This window comes from Planococcus citri, chromosome 4 (assembly GCF_950023065.1).
Source record: "Planococcus citri chromosome 4, ihPlaCitr1.1, whole genome shotgun sequence".
NCBI classification, from domain to species: Eukaryota; Metazoa; Arthropoda; class Insecta; order Hemiptera; family Pseudococcidae; genus Planococcus; species Planococcus citri.
In genome coordinates, this window is record NC_088680.1 from 9804711 (window position 1) to 9822081 (window position 17371).

The following is a 17371-nucleotide window of genomic DNA, read 5'->3' on the forward strand; positions in this document are numbered from 1 at the left end:
CCCCTTCCCTCAACCGGCCCAGTCCGTCACTGTTTGACGGTCGACGGATTACCGTGATAATTAAGCAGAAGTAATTAGTATACCTAATATAATTGCACATCCAAGGGGGTATCATAGTACATGTATTATTAATTAAATAACAACTTACCTCAATAAAAAATACTGATTGAAAAAACAAAAAGAGTGAAATTAAACGATTAAAATGCAGGTATCTAAGTAATTTAAACAACGCCCAAAAAAATGATAATTTTTGAATTCAAATCACTACCATACGCGGAGGTCTAGTGAAAACATACGACGATGTGATTGGTAAAGACATACATATATCGTAGGTACTTAAATAGTTACCCATTTGAAATTTGATAAAATGTTTTTCAGATGATGATCACACCAACGATGGCTAGTTGGCTACTTACGTTATATCAATATGGTGTTGGTCGTGCTTCCGTTTGTGTGCTATTATTACTACATGACGTTAATTGGTGTACGCACCAGGCTTATTTTGAGTAATTTTCACAGAATTTCATATGGAAAGCAACAATTTCTATGTGTAATGCGAATAATAAATGAAAAACAGAATAGGAATTTCAACCTGTCATATTATTATGGGAATGATTAAAATTCTAGTCAATTTCTTTCTCACTCAGAAAATGAAATTCCCCTTATAGTCCGTAGGAAAAAGCAGGTTTCCAAAAGGAACACTAAATCGATTTTCCGCAGCTGATGATACCTTTTCCTTCTCTTAGCCATTAAATTTGAGCAGATGAGTAGGGAGTTGGTTGCTCGAGTTATTGGAGGGGGGGGGGGTGGTCCACGAATAACTTTGAACAATCAGCGGCTCGCCAAAGTTTGATCTGGACCCTGCAAAGTGGTCAGATTTCAGTTTAGAAGGCTCAGAGATAGGCTTGCTCAATAAAAAATTAGTCAAAACACAATTTATGCAGACCAGCGTTGAAAATGAGCGCCATAGGTACATACCTATATTCGAAATTGACGACCTAAAATTGGTCCAGAACTATCGCATCCTGCGTCACCAAAGCTGCAATTCGCGTCACCCTTTTTAAAACCCCCATCTACCAAGTGGATACCTTGCAGTGTGCATAAATGAGAAGTGTGCGCGAGTTTGCGATAACAAATTTAAGATTGCTGTCTTAGGGGGGGAGAGGGGTTGGTACAATGAATTCATTGCCGGAAATCGCAGCTTATGATACTTTCCAAAATCGGAATTTGCAAAACTTGAGAAAAAAAATTAAGTACCTAATTAAGTAATTTATAAGAATTTTTTTATTCAAATAGGTTATTTTTATATCTTTTGTTGATTACCTAATCTTTTAGATTTTTTAGATTTCTAAATACCTACTTAGATAAAATAAAAAAAAAAGCTTACTTAGGGTACTTACAATCATAGACCAAAATATTACATCAGAAAGCCCCGTTACAATCATTATTGTTTTAATTTAAAACATGGAAAATTATTCTAATAAGTAGTCTGTTTCTGTAGCTTCATTGACAATTTCAATGGTGTCGATATTACTCAATTTTGACTCACATGAAACAGGTTCTTCTAAAATCTGTACAAATTCACAGAAATTTCAATGAATAATAAAATCCAAAATAAGAATACAAAGTAGGTAAACGATTAGGTATTTCGATATACTAGGTGACTTAAGAAGTATTACTTCATTATCATCAGCACTGGACATTTCTTCCAAATTTTCCAGAATCATTGAAAACGTAGGCCGGTTTTCTGGTAAGTAATTCCAACACTCACGCATAATGCTGTACCTGAAGTCATATCACGTGGGAATAAATAACATTATCTGTGCGTTTTGAATTCTATATGTTTCACGAATGGTTGTGATCGAGGAAGGTGGTTGGGAGTGAATAGAATATGGCAAACAGAAAACTTGAAAGCATTCTAAAACTTTTAAGCTCAATATGTATATTTAAAATGAAAGCTCATTTCTTTTCAACAAATAATCTTGAAATAAGAAAATTTACCACCAAACTTTGGTCTTGAGCATGCAGTTTTTTTTTTAAATAATAGCACAGGAGACACTGGGGGATGAATCAAACAAAAAATTATCTTGCTTGGGCACTGGGTTCTTTTTGACCCTAGATACGTATTCAAATTATTGGTAGTACCAAAAAAGAGTCTTCAATGTAAACATTTGAAATGTAAAACATACATCTTCATAGAGCAATTCTGTGGCTTCTTCATGCGATACCCATCATCTAGAGCTTGTACCAATTCCTCCATTTTGATGAATGTAGGATAAGGTAAGCTACCCGAAGTCACAATTTCCCATAGCAATACACCAAACGACCATCTGAAAGCAATGAATTATGAATTATCCAAAGCAAAAACATCAGTAAGTACCTATACCCAACAGAAAAAAAGAATTCTGTTGGGTTTTTAATGTCATGAATCGAAAACATTCAACTTACACATCAGACTGAGTTGTATACAGGCTACGATGGAGTGCTTCTGGTGCCATCCATTTTACAGGGAGCCTGCCTCCAGTTTTTTTTCTGTAATAGTCTTTGTCTCTAATATCTCTGGCTAATCCAAAATCAGCTATCTTCAAAACCAAGTCATTTGATACTAAGATATTTCGTGCAGCAAGATCACGATGAACACACTGAAAGTTATTGAAATATGTACATATGAATGATGATTAGGTATGGTGCCCAAATAGGTTTAGCAATCAGAAATGCCTATCTCAGGTGAAAATTAATTTTGACAAAGAACATTTTCTATTTGTAATAAATTACTGAAAAGTGAAAATTTCCAATTCATTAAGATAGTTTATTACGTACTTTCATAGAAGACAAGTATTCCATCCCTTGAGCCACTTGAAGTCCAAAGGTAATCAAAGCTTTTTGTGTTAAGTTGCTGCAAATAGCAGTATTATTTGCAGAAAGGAGGTGTTTCTGAAGATAGTCTCGTAAATTTCCATGCTCTGCGTACTCTGTGATGATCAGTAGGGGGCCATTTTGAGTACAGCATCCAAGCAAACTTAAAACATTGTTGTGTGTTCCGATTAGTTTCATAATTACCATTTCAGAAACTAAATCAATCATATCTGCATCTGAGTGAATTTCTGAAATGCGAGTTGAATCGATAAAATACAACAGGCATCTATAGGCCCCCAGAATCAATGACCTTGAGAATGAGCTCATTAAAAAACCAGCTTTAAAATGAAAGACTAATAAATAGGTACCTTTCAACATTTTAACAGCTACAGTGGTGGAGATATTTCCATCCATTATACCCGAAGCTTCACTTTGCACAACTCTGCCGAATTCTCCTTCCCCTAGAAATCTTCCAAAAGTTAACTTGCTTCTTGAGAACTCCCACTTGGTATCTAATGGCAGTAAATATTCTGTTTCTGGAGACGTTTCGCCATCACCTTCAGAAAGTGGTGTATACTCGATCGCAATATTTGGTAATTTCTGAAAGCAAATAGGTACAGTACAAGTAGACAAGTAGAGATTGCCAGAAATTCACCTCAAACAGGCTTCATAGTCCACAGTCCAATCAAAAAAACTGTTTAGTTGGGTAACACTTTCGCGATGCAAAAAAATTCAGTTGGCTTCTGGTATATAAAATGGGTCTGAAACGTCAGAAAATACGTATTTTAGATTTTTTCAGTGGCACAATTAGAACGGAAGGGAGGGGTTTATGATCCTTCATCAAGAAATCCCAAAAAGTAACGAATCAATTTCAGGGTAAAAATGATTCAAAATTGTTCAAGAAACGTCTTTGTCCAAAAGTTTAGACATCTTCTCACTGAATTTTAACCCATTTTGACAGGTAACATGACACTTGTTCAAAAATCTCAAAAATTATGATCCATTTATGGGCTCAAAATTCTTTTAAAATTTTCGAAAGATATTTCTGTTGAAATATTTGAATTTTGCCATGCAATCTTAATCCATATTTTAAATAGGTACCTATTACATCCCAAAAACACTTTTTAATGTGTCTTTTGTAACATTTCAGACTCATACTTATCTACCAAAGCCCAACTGAATTTTTTGAGGCCACAAAACTGCGAGTAGAATTCAAATTTCAATTCCTGAAGTACATACTTTATCTTAGAATTTCTACACTAAAACTAGGTACCTACCAATGTATTTCTCAAACTTCCATCAATGTCTATTTGTTTCTCAACCACAATCTGCTTTATGCATTGTCTCATGGTAATTGCCTCCATACCCATCTTGTTGATTTGTTGTTGCATTTCCCTCGACGTAATTAAGCTCTTAATGGATTTTTGCTTATACACGATCAATACTTTTATAAACACTAGAAAGATTACAATGACAACAAAGGCACCGCCATACAGAGCATACACCATCCATTTAGGATTTTCATCATCTAAATCTGCAGTATATTTGTAATAAGGCACAGTTGTCTCTGTTTTGTTTCCAATTTGTACCCAAACACTTTCATAAACCGTCAAAACATTGTCTTCTTGATTATTGGTATCGTACTTTGAATAAGAATACTGCGCTGCAGACTTCGATAGCTCACAAATCAGCTCATTTCTAGATGATGATTTCACTTCACAATTTTCTTTTCCAATCCTCACCCTGAAATCTTGAATTTGGCAAGCATTATCCAAGTTTTGTCCCTTGATAATGAAACGAATATTTTTATCTAGTTCAGTGATGGAATAATGCTCAAAAACTGGGTTTGGGTACAAGAAGAACTTGGATGACTTGATATCAATCAAGTTTGGGGTTTCATCATCATTGGTCCTGTTCAGTGATACAAAAAGTGTGTAGTTGAATTCTTCAGGATTTTCCGCATCTATCAACCTGCTGTCAATTTCAGGCATCTGAGGTGATAAGCACTTGATTAAAATTGAACTTTGCATTTCACAATTTGTACTATTGTATTTTTGAATGTTGTTACTGACTTGAAAAAACAATTCTGGAATTAATGCTTTGTTCAGACCTGCAGTATTAGTGTACATCAAAATTATAATACCTCCTGCTGGAATGCCTTTTGGTACAAGGTTGAAACCATTTTCATCATGATCTATGTCTTTGGAGTATTTGTAGGAAAGACCTGTCACGAGGACACTTTCATCAAATTTTATAGTAATGCTTGCTTCCATAATGAGAAAAGAAGGGCTTGTAATACAACTTATTTTTTGCATTGTACAATCAAATACTATGCAGGGTATATCTCCAATGAAAACATTGATAGAATTGGCGAATTTTAAACGTTCACCTTGAATGATCAGTTTGTTACCACCATACAATGAGCCTTCTTTTGGAAAAATGTTTGATACCAGTGGATTCAAAATTTTAAAATTTTTCTTGGATTTTGTGTAAATGCCATTCACCCAAATTTCCACAGGACCTTCATATTCTTTAAGCTCAGCAACATAAATGGTGCAAATAATCCCTGTTGATGGCACATTTAGATTTTGGCAGGCAGTACAATGTATCCCAGCAACCACAATACTGTGCTGGATATCTTTGGATGCACACCACAGATTTTCACCAAGTATGGTAATATTGATGGTTTCTCCTGAGAGTGCTAAGAAGGGCTTGAAAGCAGATATTGATGGAACAGGAAACAGAATCTTGATCTTTGTAAGTCTGTGTTCTGTCATCACATACAAATGATCTGTTTCTGGGTAAAAATGTAAATCGGAGTTTATCACAAATCCTTTTTGGATAACAATGTCCTGTATTAGATATGCATTGAACACATTCTGCACCACTATTTGCATCACATGGCCAGTACTCGTACCCACAAAGACAGCTGTAAAATTATCAGGATGTGGTTGGGCAACAATAGCTGTCAGAATTGTATCAAATGTAAGACAAGCCTTCCCTGTCACAGGTGATTCCCCTTCAAAAGGCAGATTTACATCTACTCCGCAGGAATCTGAATTCACAATTGTTTCATTCTTCATGCATTTTTGAGCTGGAGGTGTCATGAACCCTGGTCCACAATATCCACTTTCATCGAAGTAATTTTGCTGGATATTTTGAGTAAATTTTTCGTTTATCTCTTTCAACGAATATATACACAATGCACTTTTATGATTCGATTTTCTCAATTCATCACCTTCGATTTGCTGTTCATTCTGAGCAAAAATGCCAAAGAAGACGTCTTCACTCTGAGTAATACCTAAAGACTTTGCCAACTCAAAACTTGGCTTTGCAACAAATGCAGCTTGAGCCAAGTCATACCTCTTTCCTTTATCACCCAAGCATTCCATTGGAATCTCAACATACGAGTTGTAGCTGCTATCTCTATGACATATTCTGATTAATTTTGAGACACCCGACGAGGGTTGCCTGAAATCCACTTGATTGGTCAAAAAATAACTATAAGGTCCCGAACTGAATCCGTATACATAGTTGACAATGCATTTACTTCGATATGCACCGAAAAAAGTAATGCTAGAGATACGAAGAGTCATCGAGGTACTTCCAATCCGAGCGACTCTGAAGTAATTATCCACTGTTCGAGTTGCCTGTAATTGACTCATAGTTTTTGTGTCAGTGATGCCAACATATAATGTAGGCAATTTTTCATTACCACTGGACAATTTCTCTTGTAGTGGACCTGGACCTGGGGCAAAGAAAGATACCATTGATGTATTATCATTGTGAGATACCACTGGTTCATTTACAGTTGTTGCTTCTTTGCGTAGATCTTTGATACTGTATACTTTACATAGACCGTGACAAATGCTCCAGCATGATATTAAATGTTCGTGCGTGTAATCGATGACAAGAATCCTATTCGAACCATCAGCTGATTTTGTCACTGAATTTGATGAACACTCGAATTGGTAACATTCCATACAAGAGTAATCTTGCAAAGGTATGTTAAGTTTAGCCATCAATTCTAAATTTGAGTTCAGCTGATACAGGCGATTTGCTGCACCAATGAAGACCCATCGTTGATGTTTATCTACCAACAGATGATCGAACTGAATATTGTCCAATTTGTCTGCAAATGTTTTTCTGTCATGGGTTGACAGAGGTGCTGTGATTTTTTGTAATAAGCAGAATGTAAGAAGTAAGTGACTGGGAGGGATTACAAAATGAGTGTGTATGTGGAATAGGTGCTGCAAATTCTTCATAGTTATTTAATCCATAAATCCAGCTAATTTTTTGTAAAGAAATCTGAAATAAGTTAATGTAGAAAAAGTAAAATAGGTACCTATTATATAGCTAAATAATACATATAAGAGTCAAGGATGTAGAATAGAAAAAATAATATTCATTTACCTAATGTAGGTATTTATGCAAAAAACAAACTTTTTTGGCTCAAGGGAATTAATCAAGGAATTGGTTACTTCCTCATAAAATCCAACAATTTTGGGAACGAGAAAATTCAAATTGTTAGGAGGTACTCAGAACTTCTGAAAGTTGACCCCTCATCGAATAGATTGCAACCATTTTTGGGCTCATCTGGAGCCTCCAACGCGAGTTGACTTTATTCCCTACCAATTTCAAATCGCTCAAGATGCTGTCTCAAACGCAACAAGGTAGTGACCTTTATAGTCATTACGTGTTTGAAGAGAAGGAACATAGGTGATTTTAGAGTGTAGAAGTTCTGAAAAGAATCAAATCAACTTTTTCACTATCGCCACCTCAGATTTACGATTCACCTGACCTAATGGGTTCAGAAGATCGAAAAAATAATCAATCTGCTGAAGTTTATTAGGTACAATGCCTCCAGGAATGATTAAAAATTGTTGAAGAAAAGTGAATTTTGATGGAGGCTCCAGATTGGCCCAAAAGTGATTTCTATCGATTCAGGGGATCGATTTTTGAAGACAGGTAGAGAAAATTTCGAGTAATTTGGATCTACTTATTTGAAATTGGCGGAGGAAAGACAATTTTTGGCGGAGGCTGTAAATTGGCTGGAAATGGGGTGCAATTTTGATTGGGAAGGGGGAGGGGTTGATTTCAGTATAGAAACCCAGTTTCAAATTTTTATGTCTATATTTACTCTTTTTATAGAAAATAAAATATGAACGAATAGGTTATGTTATTTCTGCAACTTTCAACAATTTACCAAAAATTTAAAAAAATGGGTTCTGAGGTCTGCATGGGTGGTATGCTGAGTTGAATTTCAGTTTGACCGGAGTTGTCAAGTTGTAAGAGTTTCGTTGTAAGTTTTCAAAAGCGTCTGGCTTAATTTTGATAAATAATTCAAATTAATGTGTCAATTACTATTGCTAAACAATCAAACATACAAGCTATGTACTCACCTCAATGCAAAACCATGGTACACTTGAAGAAGCAGTATAAAGGGAAAAAGACAAAGATATTATTTAATAAACGACATCAAAAATCTGACGATTTGAAAATTTGTATTATGCGAAGTTCCACTAAAAATACAGATAACGACTGCAGCGAAATGAACTTTAAATAATTACGGGTAAGTTGATAAAATTTCATTCAAATGATGCATACTTTTACGACGTTATCAACATAATTTTGATAATCAAGCTCATCCTCTCTTTATTCGACATTTTCACTGCAATCATGGGTGACAAATGACAATATTACTTGATAGGTTTATTAGCTTTCATTACAAGAACCACTCTATATACTTTTCCCAGGATTTCACACGAACTGTGCTGAAAAAATTAGGTACCCTACCTACCTATTTAAAGAAAAATGTACCTATAAATCTGACACCTACTTTTTTTTAAAATCAAAAATAGATATGAAGATGGAAGTAGTCAAAAAACGATTCAATACCTAGGTAAATATTTTTTTAACCGAAAAAAAAAGAAAGAAAAATAAAACGATAGGGTTTAAGGTATTTTTAAAACATGTGATCCAAATTCTTTCATTAGAAAGTTTCACATTTATTCAGCGTTCAAAGCAAATAAATTTTTTGAAAAAGCAAATACTGCATAATGAGAAGTTTTGGAAATACTAACTTTGTCACTGAAAAATATCGATAGGAATGAAAATAAAAATCCAATATTTGAATAAGTAAAATATGTTTTATTGTACACACATAAGTTTTTCGGACAACAACTTTAAGAATTACTGCGGCGAAATAGATAATAAGTGGTCACCTTCCAAAGCTTCATTATCAGTTTCGCTGCACTCACTGTCAATACTACTTGACTCGCATGAATCAGATTCCTCCAAAATCTATACAAACCAATAAAATTTTTGATCACTATAGGTGCACATTTTGAAGCCCTCCAAAGAGGGCAATTATGTTGTTAAATGTTGTTTAATATAGCTATTATTACATCATTATCACCGCTGTTCTGTAATATTTCCTCCAGATTTTCTACAATCACTGAAAACGATGGTCTATCTGTAGGTAAGTAATTCCAACATTGACGCATAATGCTGTACCTGCAGTCACGTAATTGAATAGGTAAAGTAGGTAGTCGTATATTAATGCTCGAATGCTCCTTACAGGAAAACGCAACTTTCAAGAAATTATTGGTCAGTAATGGCTCCATTCGTAAAAAGGAACCAGCTATTTGTATTTGGTGCCGAAGTAGGTAGGTACTTCAAATTTAAAGAGAATGTTTGTAACCTACATTTCCATAGAGCAATCCGGGGGCTTCTCCATGCGATACCCAGAATGTAAATCTCGTAACAGTTTCTTCATGTCTGTGAATGTGGGATAAGGTGAGCCACCCAAAGTCATAATCTCCCATAATAATATGCCATAAGACCACCTGAAAAAAAATGAATAAATACCAAATCAAGTTCATAGCATTTCATGAGCTAAGGTGCACTTTTTAATTTTTGATAAATGTTTAAAAGGAAACTAAATATTACCAAATTGACTAGGAAATCTGAAATTTGGTACTTAGCCTACCCTGTTTTGGCAATTTTATGAGTTAAAATTTTGTGAAAATTTCGTGAAAATTTCAACACTCAAAAATCTGCTGAAGACTCTACCTGCTGCAAATGATTTAATTCGAAGTCGTTCGTAATCGATTTGGAACATCCGAAATAAAAGTTAGCGAATTTCAGTTAATTCCTGGTAGAATTTTGATTTTCCTATTTCTGGCCGAAATATTTTCAAAAAACTAGCCAAAAATCAAAAATTGCTTCGGAGTCCTTGAAATGTTGACCAGTGATGTGTTTATGTTTGCTCTTCCAATTTGGTTTTGTCGGCTTCAAAAGTTCTTCGATTGAGGTAGGTATCTATGTATTCTTTGTAAGATGACCTTGTCACACCACCATTTGTTTATTGTTTTTACAGAAGGGATAAGAACATGACATTCTACTTACACATCGGATTGAACTGTATATAGCCTACGAAGCAATGCCTCTGGTGCCATCCATTTTACTGGTAGTCTGCCACCTGATTTTTTTCTGTAGTAGTCTTTGCTTTTAATATCTCTGGCTAAACCAAAATCAGCTATTTTCAAAATCTGGTTATCCGATACTAAAATATTTCTCGCAGCAAGATCTCGATGCACACACTGAAAATGATTATAGGTGGTACATATAAATTAAGTAAGTGCATAATAATATTGGCTTGTAAATGAGGTTTTATTTTTACACATAGTCTGAGTGGTGTTTGTAAGGTGGAAATTAATTTTGACAAAAATATTGTGTATGAAAAAATAAAATAACATACTCAAGAGATAAGGGACGGAGACTCGACGTGTGAGCTGTTATCCTACTTTTGCTAAATAAACAAGACTTATAATCGTCGAGAATCACGTTTCTCTCTAAATTTGAAACAGTCAAATTTCACTGCTTAGCAGTCACGACATTTTGCCTTTATAAAAGCAGTACCTAGTTTTTTTTACTGCAAAACAGTGAAAAACTACTGCTTCTATAAAGGCAAAATGCCGTGACTGCTAAGCAGTGAAATTTGACTGTTTCAAATTTAGAGATGTTCTTGGGTATACCTTATTACATTTTATATGTATAACTACATTTTCGTTATTCTTAAAAAAAGTTAATTTATTACTCTACTCATTATTACGTAAGTACATAATACCTACTTTCATAGAAGACAAATATTCCATCCCTCGAGCAACTTGCAGACCAAATGTAACCAAAGTCCTTTGAGATGGCTTGCTTGGTGTTGTTTCAAAATTTTCAGAAGCAACATGCTTGTGAAGAAAGCTTAGTAGGTTTCCATGAACTGCATATTCTGTGATGATCAGTAAAGGGCCATTTTGAGTGCAGCATCCGAGCAAACGTAAGACATTGGGGTGCGTTCCAATTAGTTTCATGATTTCCATTTCTGATACTAAATCAATCATATCTGCATCGGAATGTTTTACTGTAAAAGTGAATTTCAACGGATTGGTACACACTCTTGAGTTAATGATAGGTTCTGATCAGACCTGTACGGATGTAATGTGATCTAAATACAGGAACAAAACTGGATGTTTTCTTTATGGGAGGCGTCAACTGAAAACTTGTCGACTGATAGGTATGAGTAAGAAATACCGAGTTGGTCAAAATAGTAAGGTAGGAAAAGAGAAAAGAGAATGAAACTGGCTCGAGCGAAGCGGGGGTGCAAACTTTCAATAGTACGTTTTTTGAAAGGCAAAAAAACCATCTTTTTTGTTAGGAATTTATTTTTTTGGCTTCAAAATTTTAAAATTTGAATGATGAATTTCTGAAAATTTCAATTTTGAAAAAGAAAATCAAACAGGTGTGAGCAAATCGAGAACAAGAGCTTGCCAAAAATATGCATGTTTTGAGGTTAGAGGTGTGTTTTTTGTGGTTTCAAAATTTTTTCATTTTTATAAAAACAAAGATGGCAGAGCAAAGCGAGTACAGAATTTTTCGAACATTTTGAAATTCTAGAAATGAATAGTTATTAGGGCTGCGATTTTTATGTCATAAATAACGTTTTTTATGCCCATGAAATGATATGTCGTCTGAAGCCCAAAATATGCAAAAATATGCACAATAGAATTATGGGCATATTGATACTATCCTACAATCAAAATGCAGGAGAGTATCTAAAAGAGAATGAAAAAGTTACGAGATTAGGAGCCCAAATGTATATTCGTATTTCATTAAACCTAGGTCCAATAAATTAATCAATAGAAAACCTCTAAAACAAGTAAAAACTTCGATCAAATCAAATGCAAGTAACTTGTGAAATTTGTGCATTTTATTGACAGAGAGATGCCTTTCAAATACCTACGAGTATTTTTTTGCAAAAAGGTGGAATTTTAAAGATTTTGTAAATTATGTCGTGAAAAACGAGAAAATGTGAAATATGCTTGAAATTTGTGTCGAAAAACGGTTTAAAGATCAAAAATATGCAAATAAATGTTTTTGAGGGAAAAATAAAGCATAGGCATATTTTGTTTTTACAAGAAGTAAAATTTTTTAGCCGGGTACGTTAATCATGCGACTTAAAATTTTCCAAATATCTGCCAAATCCGGCATTCGGATGGAGGAAGTCCACTTCAACCTCCTCCCAACCCCCTCCCTTTCAAGTTTTGTTCCTGTTAAAATGTCAGGATCTAATCAGGTCTGATGTGGGCTGATCAGATGTATTCAGATCAGGTAAGATCCAATCAGACCTCCCTTATGGATCCTATCAGGTCAAAACAGATGTAATCAGAGCAGAGCTGATTGTCAAACATTTTGTATGATCATTTAAAAATACAGAAGCAACAGCAATGCAAATAAATATGTAGGTGTGAAATTCTGATACCTTTCAACATTTTAACAGCCACAGTCGTGATATTCTCATCTACGATGCCCGAAGCTTCGCTTTGAACAACTCTTCCGAATTCTCCCTCGCCTAGAAATCTTCCTAAAACCAATTTTTCCCGTGGAAATTCCCATTTGGTATCTAGTGGTAGATAAAATTCCGTGTCAGGTGCAGTTTCTACAGTCGTTTCAGTAACAGGCGTGTACGCAATTGTGATATTTGGCAATTTCTGAGAACAATTTTATAATTAGGTATGAGAAATATGTACTTACTAATAATTCTACAAAAGGCTTTAATTTGTACACTTTTCATGCAGTAAGTAGGTAAGTACATACCAATATGTTTGCTAAACTTCCATCCACGTCGATTTTTTTCTCCACCACTATCTGCTTCATACATTGTCTCATCGCTATCGCATCCATGCCCATCCTGTTAATTTGTCGTTGCATTTCCTTCGAAGTTTTCAAGCTTTTAAAGGACTTTTTTCGATATGCGATCAGTAGTTTTATCAGAGCGAGGAAGATTATAATAAGAATGAAAGCACCGAAGCATAGACCATAAATTATCCAATCGTTACCACCATACAATGAGTCTTTTCTTTCAGTTTTTGGATCAATAATAATAAAATTCTGTTCGGATTTAGCCATAACGCAATCTACTCGAATTTCAATAGGTCCTACGTATTCTTTACGTTCTGCTAAAGTTATACCACTAGTATTAATGGTACAAACAATTTCTGCCGAATGCAGAGGTCGACAGGTGGTACAAGGTATTCCAGCAACTGTAATACTACGAGTATGTTGGGTATCGTTGCTTGAACAAGCCAAATTATTACCTAGAATGGTAACATTGATGATATCTCCAAAGAATGCAAGTGTGGGTTGGAATGAGGATATTGATGGAATAAGAATTGAAATTTTCATCTTGGTCAGCTTTTGTTCAGTCATGATGTACAAGTGATCCGTCTTCGAGTCAAAATGTAAGTCTGAGTTTATTGCAAATCCTTCATCAATGGCCATATCCTTGCATTCGTATGCATTGAATGTGTTTTCTACCACAATTTGCTTTAAATGTCCGGTATTTGTACCCGCAAAGACAGCAGTAAAATTGTTTGAATATGATAGTGCATGAACAGCCGTTACAAGCGTATCAAATATAATGGAAGCATTTGTCTTTACTGGAGAGTTACCTTCCATGGGCATATTTATATCGGATCCGCAAAATCCCGGATCGTTGAGTATGTTCATCTTCTCACATTTCAGATCTGGCGAGATTATGAATTCCAATCCTCGGTACCCCGTTCCATTGTAGCAGCGTTGGATATTTTGAAAGAACTTCTCGTTTATTTCTTTCAGCGAATATATGCACATTGCACTTCTATTACTTGGTTTACTCGATTCATAACCCTCAGTTTGATTTTTGCTTTGAGCAAAAATCCCAAACAATACATCGTCTTCCGCAGTAATACCTAGTGAATCTGCCAATTTAGAACCGGGTTTGCCGATGAATGCGGCTTGGGCTAAGTTATATTTTCCTTTTATTTCATCATAACATTCAATAGGAATCTCTGTGTAGGAAAAGGAGAATGAGATTCTTTGACAGCCCCTAACTAATTTTGATTTGTACAACGAGGGCTGCGTAGAATTCATTTGAGTGGTCAAGAAATAAATGAAATGTCCCGAACTGAAACCGTATATGTAGTTAATAATATACTTTCCTCGATAGACATCTTTAAGAGTGATCCCATCTCCAGAAGAAAAATCTGCGAAGTATTCTTCTATAATTTTTCTAGAAATAGCTGGAACCTTTGAATGGCCCGTCGTAATAGTGACTCCAACGTACAATGGTGTTATTTGGTCTGGATCTGAGACGGTGAATGCAACAGTTGAAGCATTCTCATCTCGAGATACTATCGGTTCAATCACAGTATTCGTTTCTCTTAATGGATTTTCAACTCTGTATATTTTGCATAAACCATCACAAGTGCTCCAGCACGATATTAATTGAGAAGGAGAAGCTGTATAATCCAGAACAAGAATTTTATTGTAATTACCAATTGATTTTTGCATTCCATTAGATGCATTTTCGAAATCGTCGCATTTCAGAGAAGAGTTATCCTGCCTCCAACTAGCAACTAATTCTAAATCAGAGCTTAACTGGTAGAGAAGATCTACTGCTCCAATAAACACAAATCCTTGATCTTTATCCACCACCAAATGGTTGAACTTTGTAGTATCCAGTTTTTCCAAAAATATTTTTGTATCTTTGTCGTCTTGGGTTTGCGAATATGCCACATTGTTTCGTAGTAAGCACAATATGAGAACTAACCAATTGGCATAAGATGCATTATGAAAATGGTTCATGCGAAGAAGGATCTGCGATTTTGCCATGGGTATGATTCCACCACAAAATCTATAACCTCAACCAGTTCGTCCAGAAGACTCTGAAATTAATAAATACCTAAGTATAGGTACCAGTGCCTAACTGAGTCAAGTGCAATGTGTGTATGTATACCTACTTAGTTATGTATTGGTTAATAGTTATGGGTAGGACAAAAAATAAATAATTTGTACGTACACGCACGGCTGCGTGAGAGAATTCACTTTTTGCTCAACTAATAGGTAGTCAGATACCTAACCCTTACAAGAGAGATGTCCCCGGTGACATTCACTAGTTTTAATGATTCTTACACTGCTGGGTAGAGGACACCGAGAATATACTCTAACCTCTTTTGTGAAAATTTCAACTTCAAGTTTTGGAAGTCTATTTGAAAATGTTCAATAGGTACTTACAGTTTCGAGCAGGGCCGGCGAGAGCCAGTTTACTCATCATATGTCCATAGGTGAAGCAAACCAATTTTACTAGGAGAGGAAAAGAACTTGAAAATTCCAACTCCAAAATCGCAAATTTTTTAACAACTTAGTTACCTACTACCTACTTTTATGAGACAAACCCTGTATTTTTTTATGCCGTCCTTTGCAATTGCGCTGAATTGAATTGAATTCATTTTTGATTAAGGAGTTGAACAAATTAAAATATAAGTAGATGAAAAATGATTAAATTTGTGTATACTTAATGTGATTTCGAAGAGTTTTTCTAAATTCAGAAATATTAAGCTTAAAGAAGAATAAAATAGGTATTGCCCAAAAGGAGCGAGGGCGAAAATTTTTTGAGGAATTTTGTTTTCAAAACCGTGGTTTTTAACAAACACAATTTACAAATTTTAGAGATGTCACTCAGTCAGTTCATCATTGAACATTTGAAATTGTCAAAGACCTCCGGCCTCCACCATCAGGCGCTTCGCCCCTGCATATTCCATAGGTAAAAGAAGCGGGTCTAAAAAATACACACGTTTGACCAACATTAACGTCATAATTTTTTTTAACTATCAAGTAATCTTTCTTTTTAAAATGTGTATTTCTTTCAGATTTGTGATTTTTTACAGTTTTGTAATTTTAAGCCACGGGCCCGGAGCACGCGCACCCCTGAATCCCCCCTCTCGGTTAGCCCGGTTGGCTGGCCTGTCAATCAGAATGGCCGCCAATATGTTAGTAAAACGTATTACTTTTTTTTGGGCAAATTCGGTTCAAAATATCTCTTAGGATGTCCACTATTGGAAAAAATGCTTTTTAGGACAGGGGGAGGGGGTGCTAATACGCCTATTATCATAATGACGGACTATGTAAAAATCATAAAATCGCAATAAAAATCCAAATATCAACTGAAAAATTCTTTTTGTGACATTTTGGGCTTTTTTGTAAGCAATAAATTGTCCTGATAATTAAGCAATAGTAAGCAGTAATATGTATAATTGCACTTTAAGTATCAACAATTATTAAATAAATACAAAACAACTTACCTCAATTAAAAATACTGATTGAAAAAACAAAGAAGTGAAATTAAATAATAAGAACGCAGGTACCTATCTAATTTAAACGACGCTCAAAAATTTGACAACTTTTGAATTCAAATCACTACCATACGCGGAGTTAGCAGTGCAAACTAATATACCACGATTGTGATTAGATAAAGACATGTATCTAAATAATTATTTGTAATTTGATAAACTGTTTTTCAGATAGTAATTATGCAATCATACCAACGTTGGCTGCATTATAGATGTGGTGTTGGTCATGCTTCTGTTTGTGTGCTACGATTATCTGAAAAAGATCAGTGATGACACGTCATTTACTGACGTTAATTGCTATAAAGCATCAGAATGATGTTGAGTGAGAGCCCTGGGTACATCGCCAAAAAAAAAAAAAAAAAACACAACAAGAGCTCGCTGAAAATTACGTACCAAAAAATGATGAAATTCAATTAGTACTTAGGTATTTGCCAAAAGCGTGTGAAAAAGTGCCAAAAACCGGTTATAAAATGCTATGAAACCAAAACGCCCAAGATAAGCAAAATACTAATACGTACTTAATCACTGGAAATTACATGAAAAAGCTCGATCTTCGCCCTGCAATGTGATCGGATTTCAGTTTAGAAAGCTCGGAGATTGACTTATGCGCAATAAAACGTTCTCAAAGCACAATTTAGGCAGACTGACGATAAAAATGAACGTCATATTCGTATTCAGTGACCCAAAATTAGCCCAAAACTATTGCCCTTGGAGTCCAACTCCAAAGTCACAACTCGCACCACCCTTCCAAAAAACCAAACTGCAATGTATGTGCGTGCGATAACAAATTG

General features: G+C 35.0%; 2 protein-coding genes across 2 annotated transcripts; both read right to left on the minus strand.

Moving 5' to 3' along the window:
• Window positions 1-1315: 1315 nt before the first annotated feature.
• LOC135844765 (hepatocyte growth factor receptor-like) lies at window positions 1316-7144 on the minus strand. The gene is made up of 7 exons (XM_065363105.1): window positions 4134-7144; window positions 3225-3456; window positions 2821-3104; window positions 2449-2642; window positions 2190-2330; window positions 1680-1785; window positions 1316-1571 (listed from the first exon to the last, which is right to left on the minus strand). Exons 1-7 carry the CDS (start codon window positions 7119-7121, stop codon window positions 1473-1475), a joined length of 4044 nt encoding a protein of 1347 aa, XP_065219177.1. The 5' UTR covers window positions 7122-7144; the 3' UTR covers window positions 1316-1472.
• A 1854-nt stretch (window positions 7145-8998) lies between these two features.
• On the minus strand, window positions 8999-16677 carry LOC135843932 (uncharacterized). Its single transcript, XM_065361987.1, has 8 exons — window positions 16533-16677; window positions 13009-15116; window positions 12674-12902; window positions 10992-11275; window positions 10267-10460; window positions 9564-9704; window positions 9264-9372; window positions 8999-9159 (listed from the first exon to the last, which is right to left on the minus strand). Exons 2-8 carry the CDS (start codon window positions 15061-15063, stop codon window positions 9049-9051), a joined length of 3123 nt encoding a protein of 1040 aa, XP_065218059.1. The 5' UTR covers window positions 15064-15116; window positions 16533-16677; the 3' UTR covers window positions 8999-9048.
• Window positions 16678-17371: the final 694 nt, after the last annotated feature.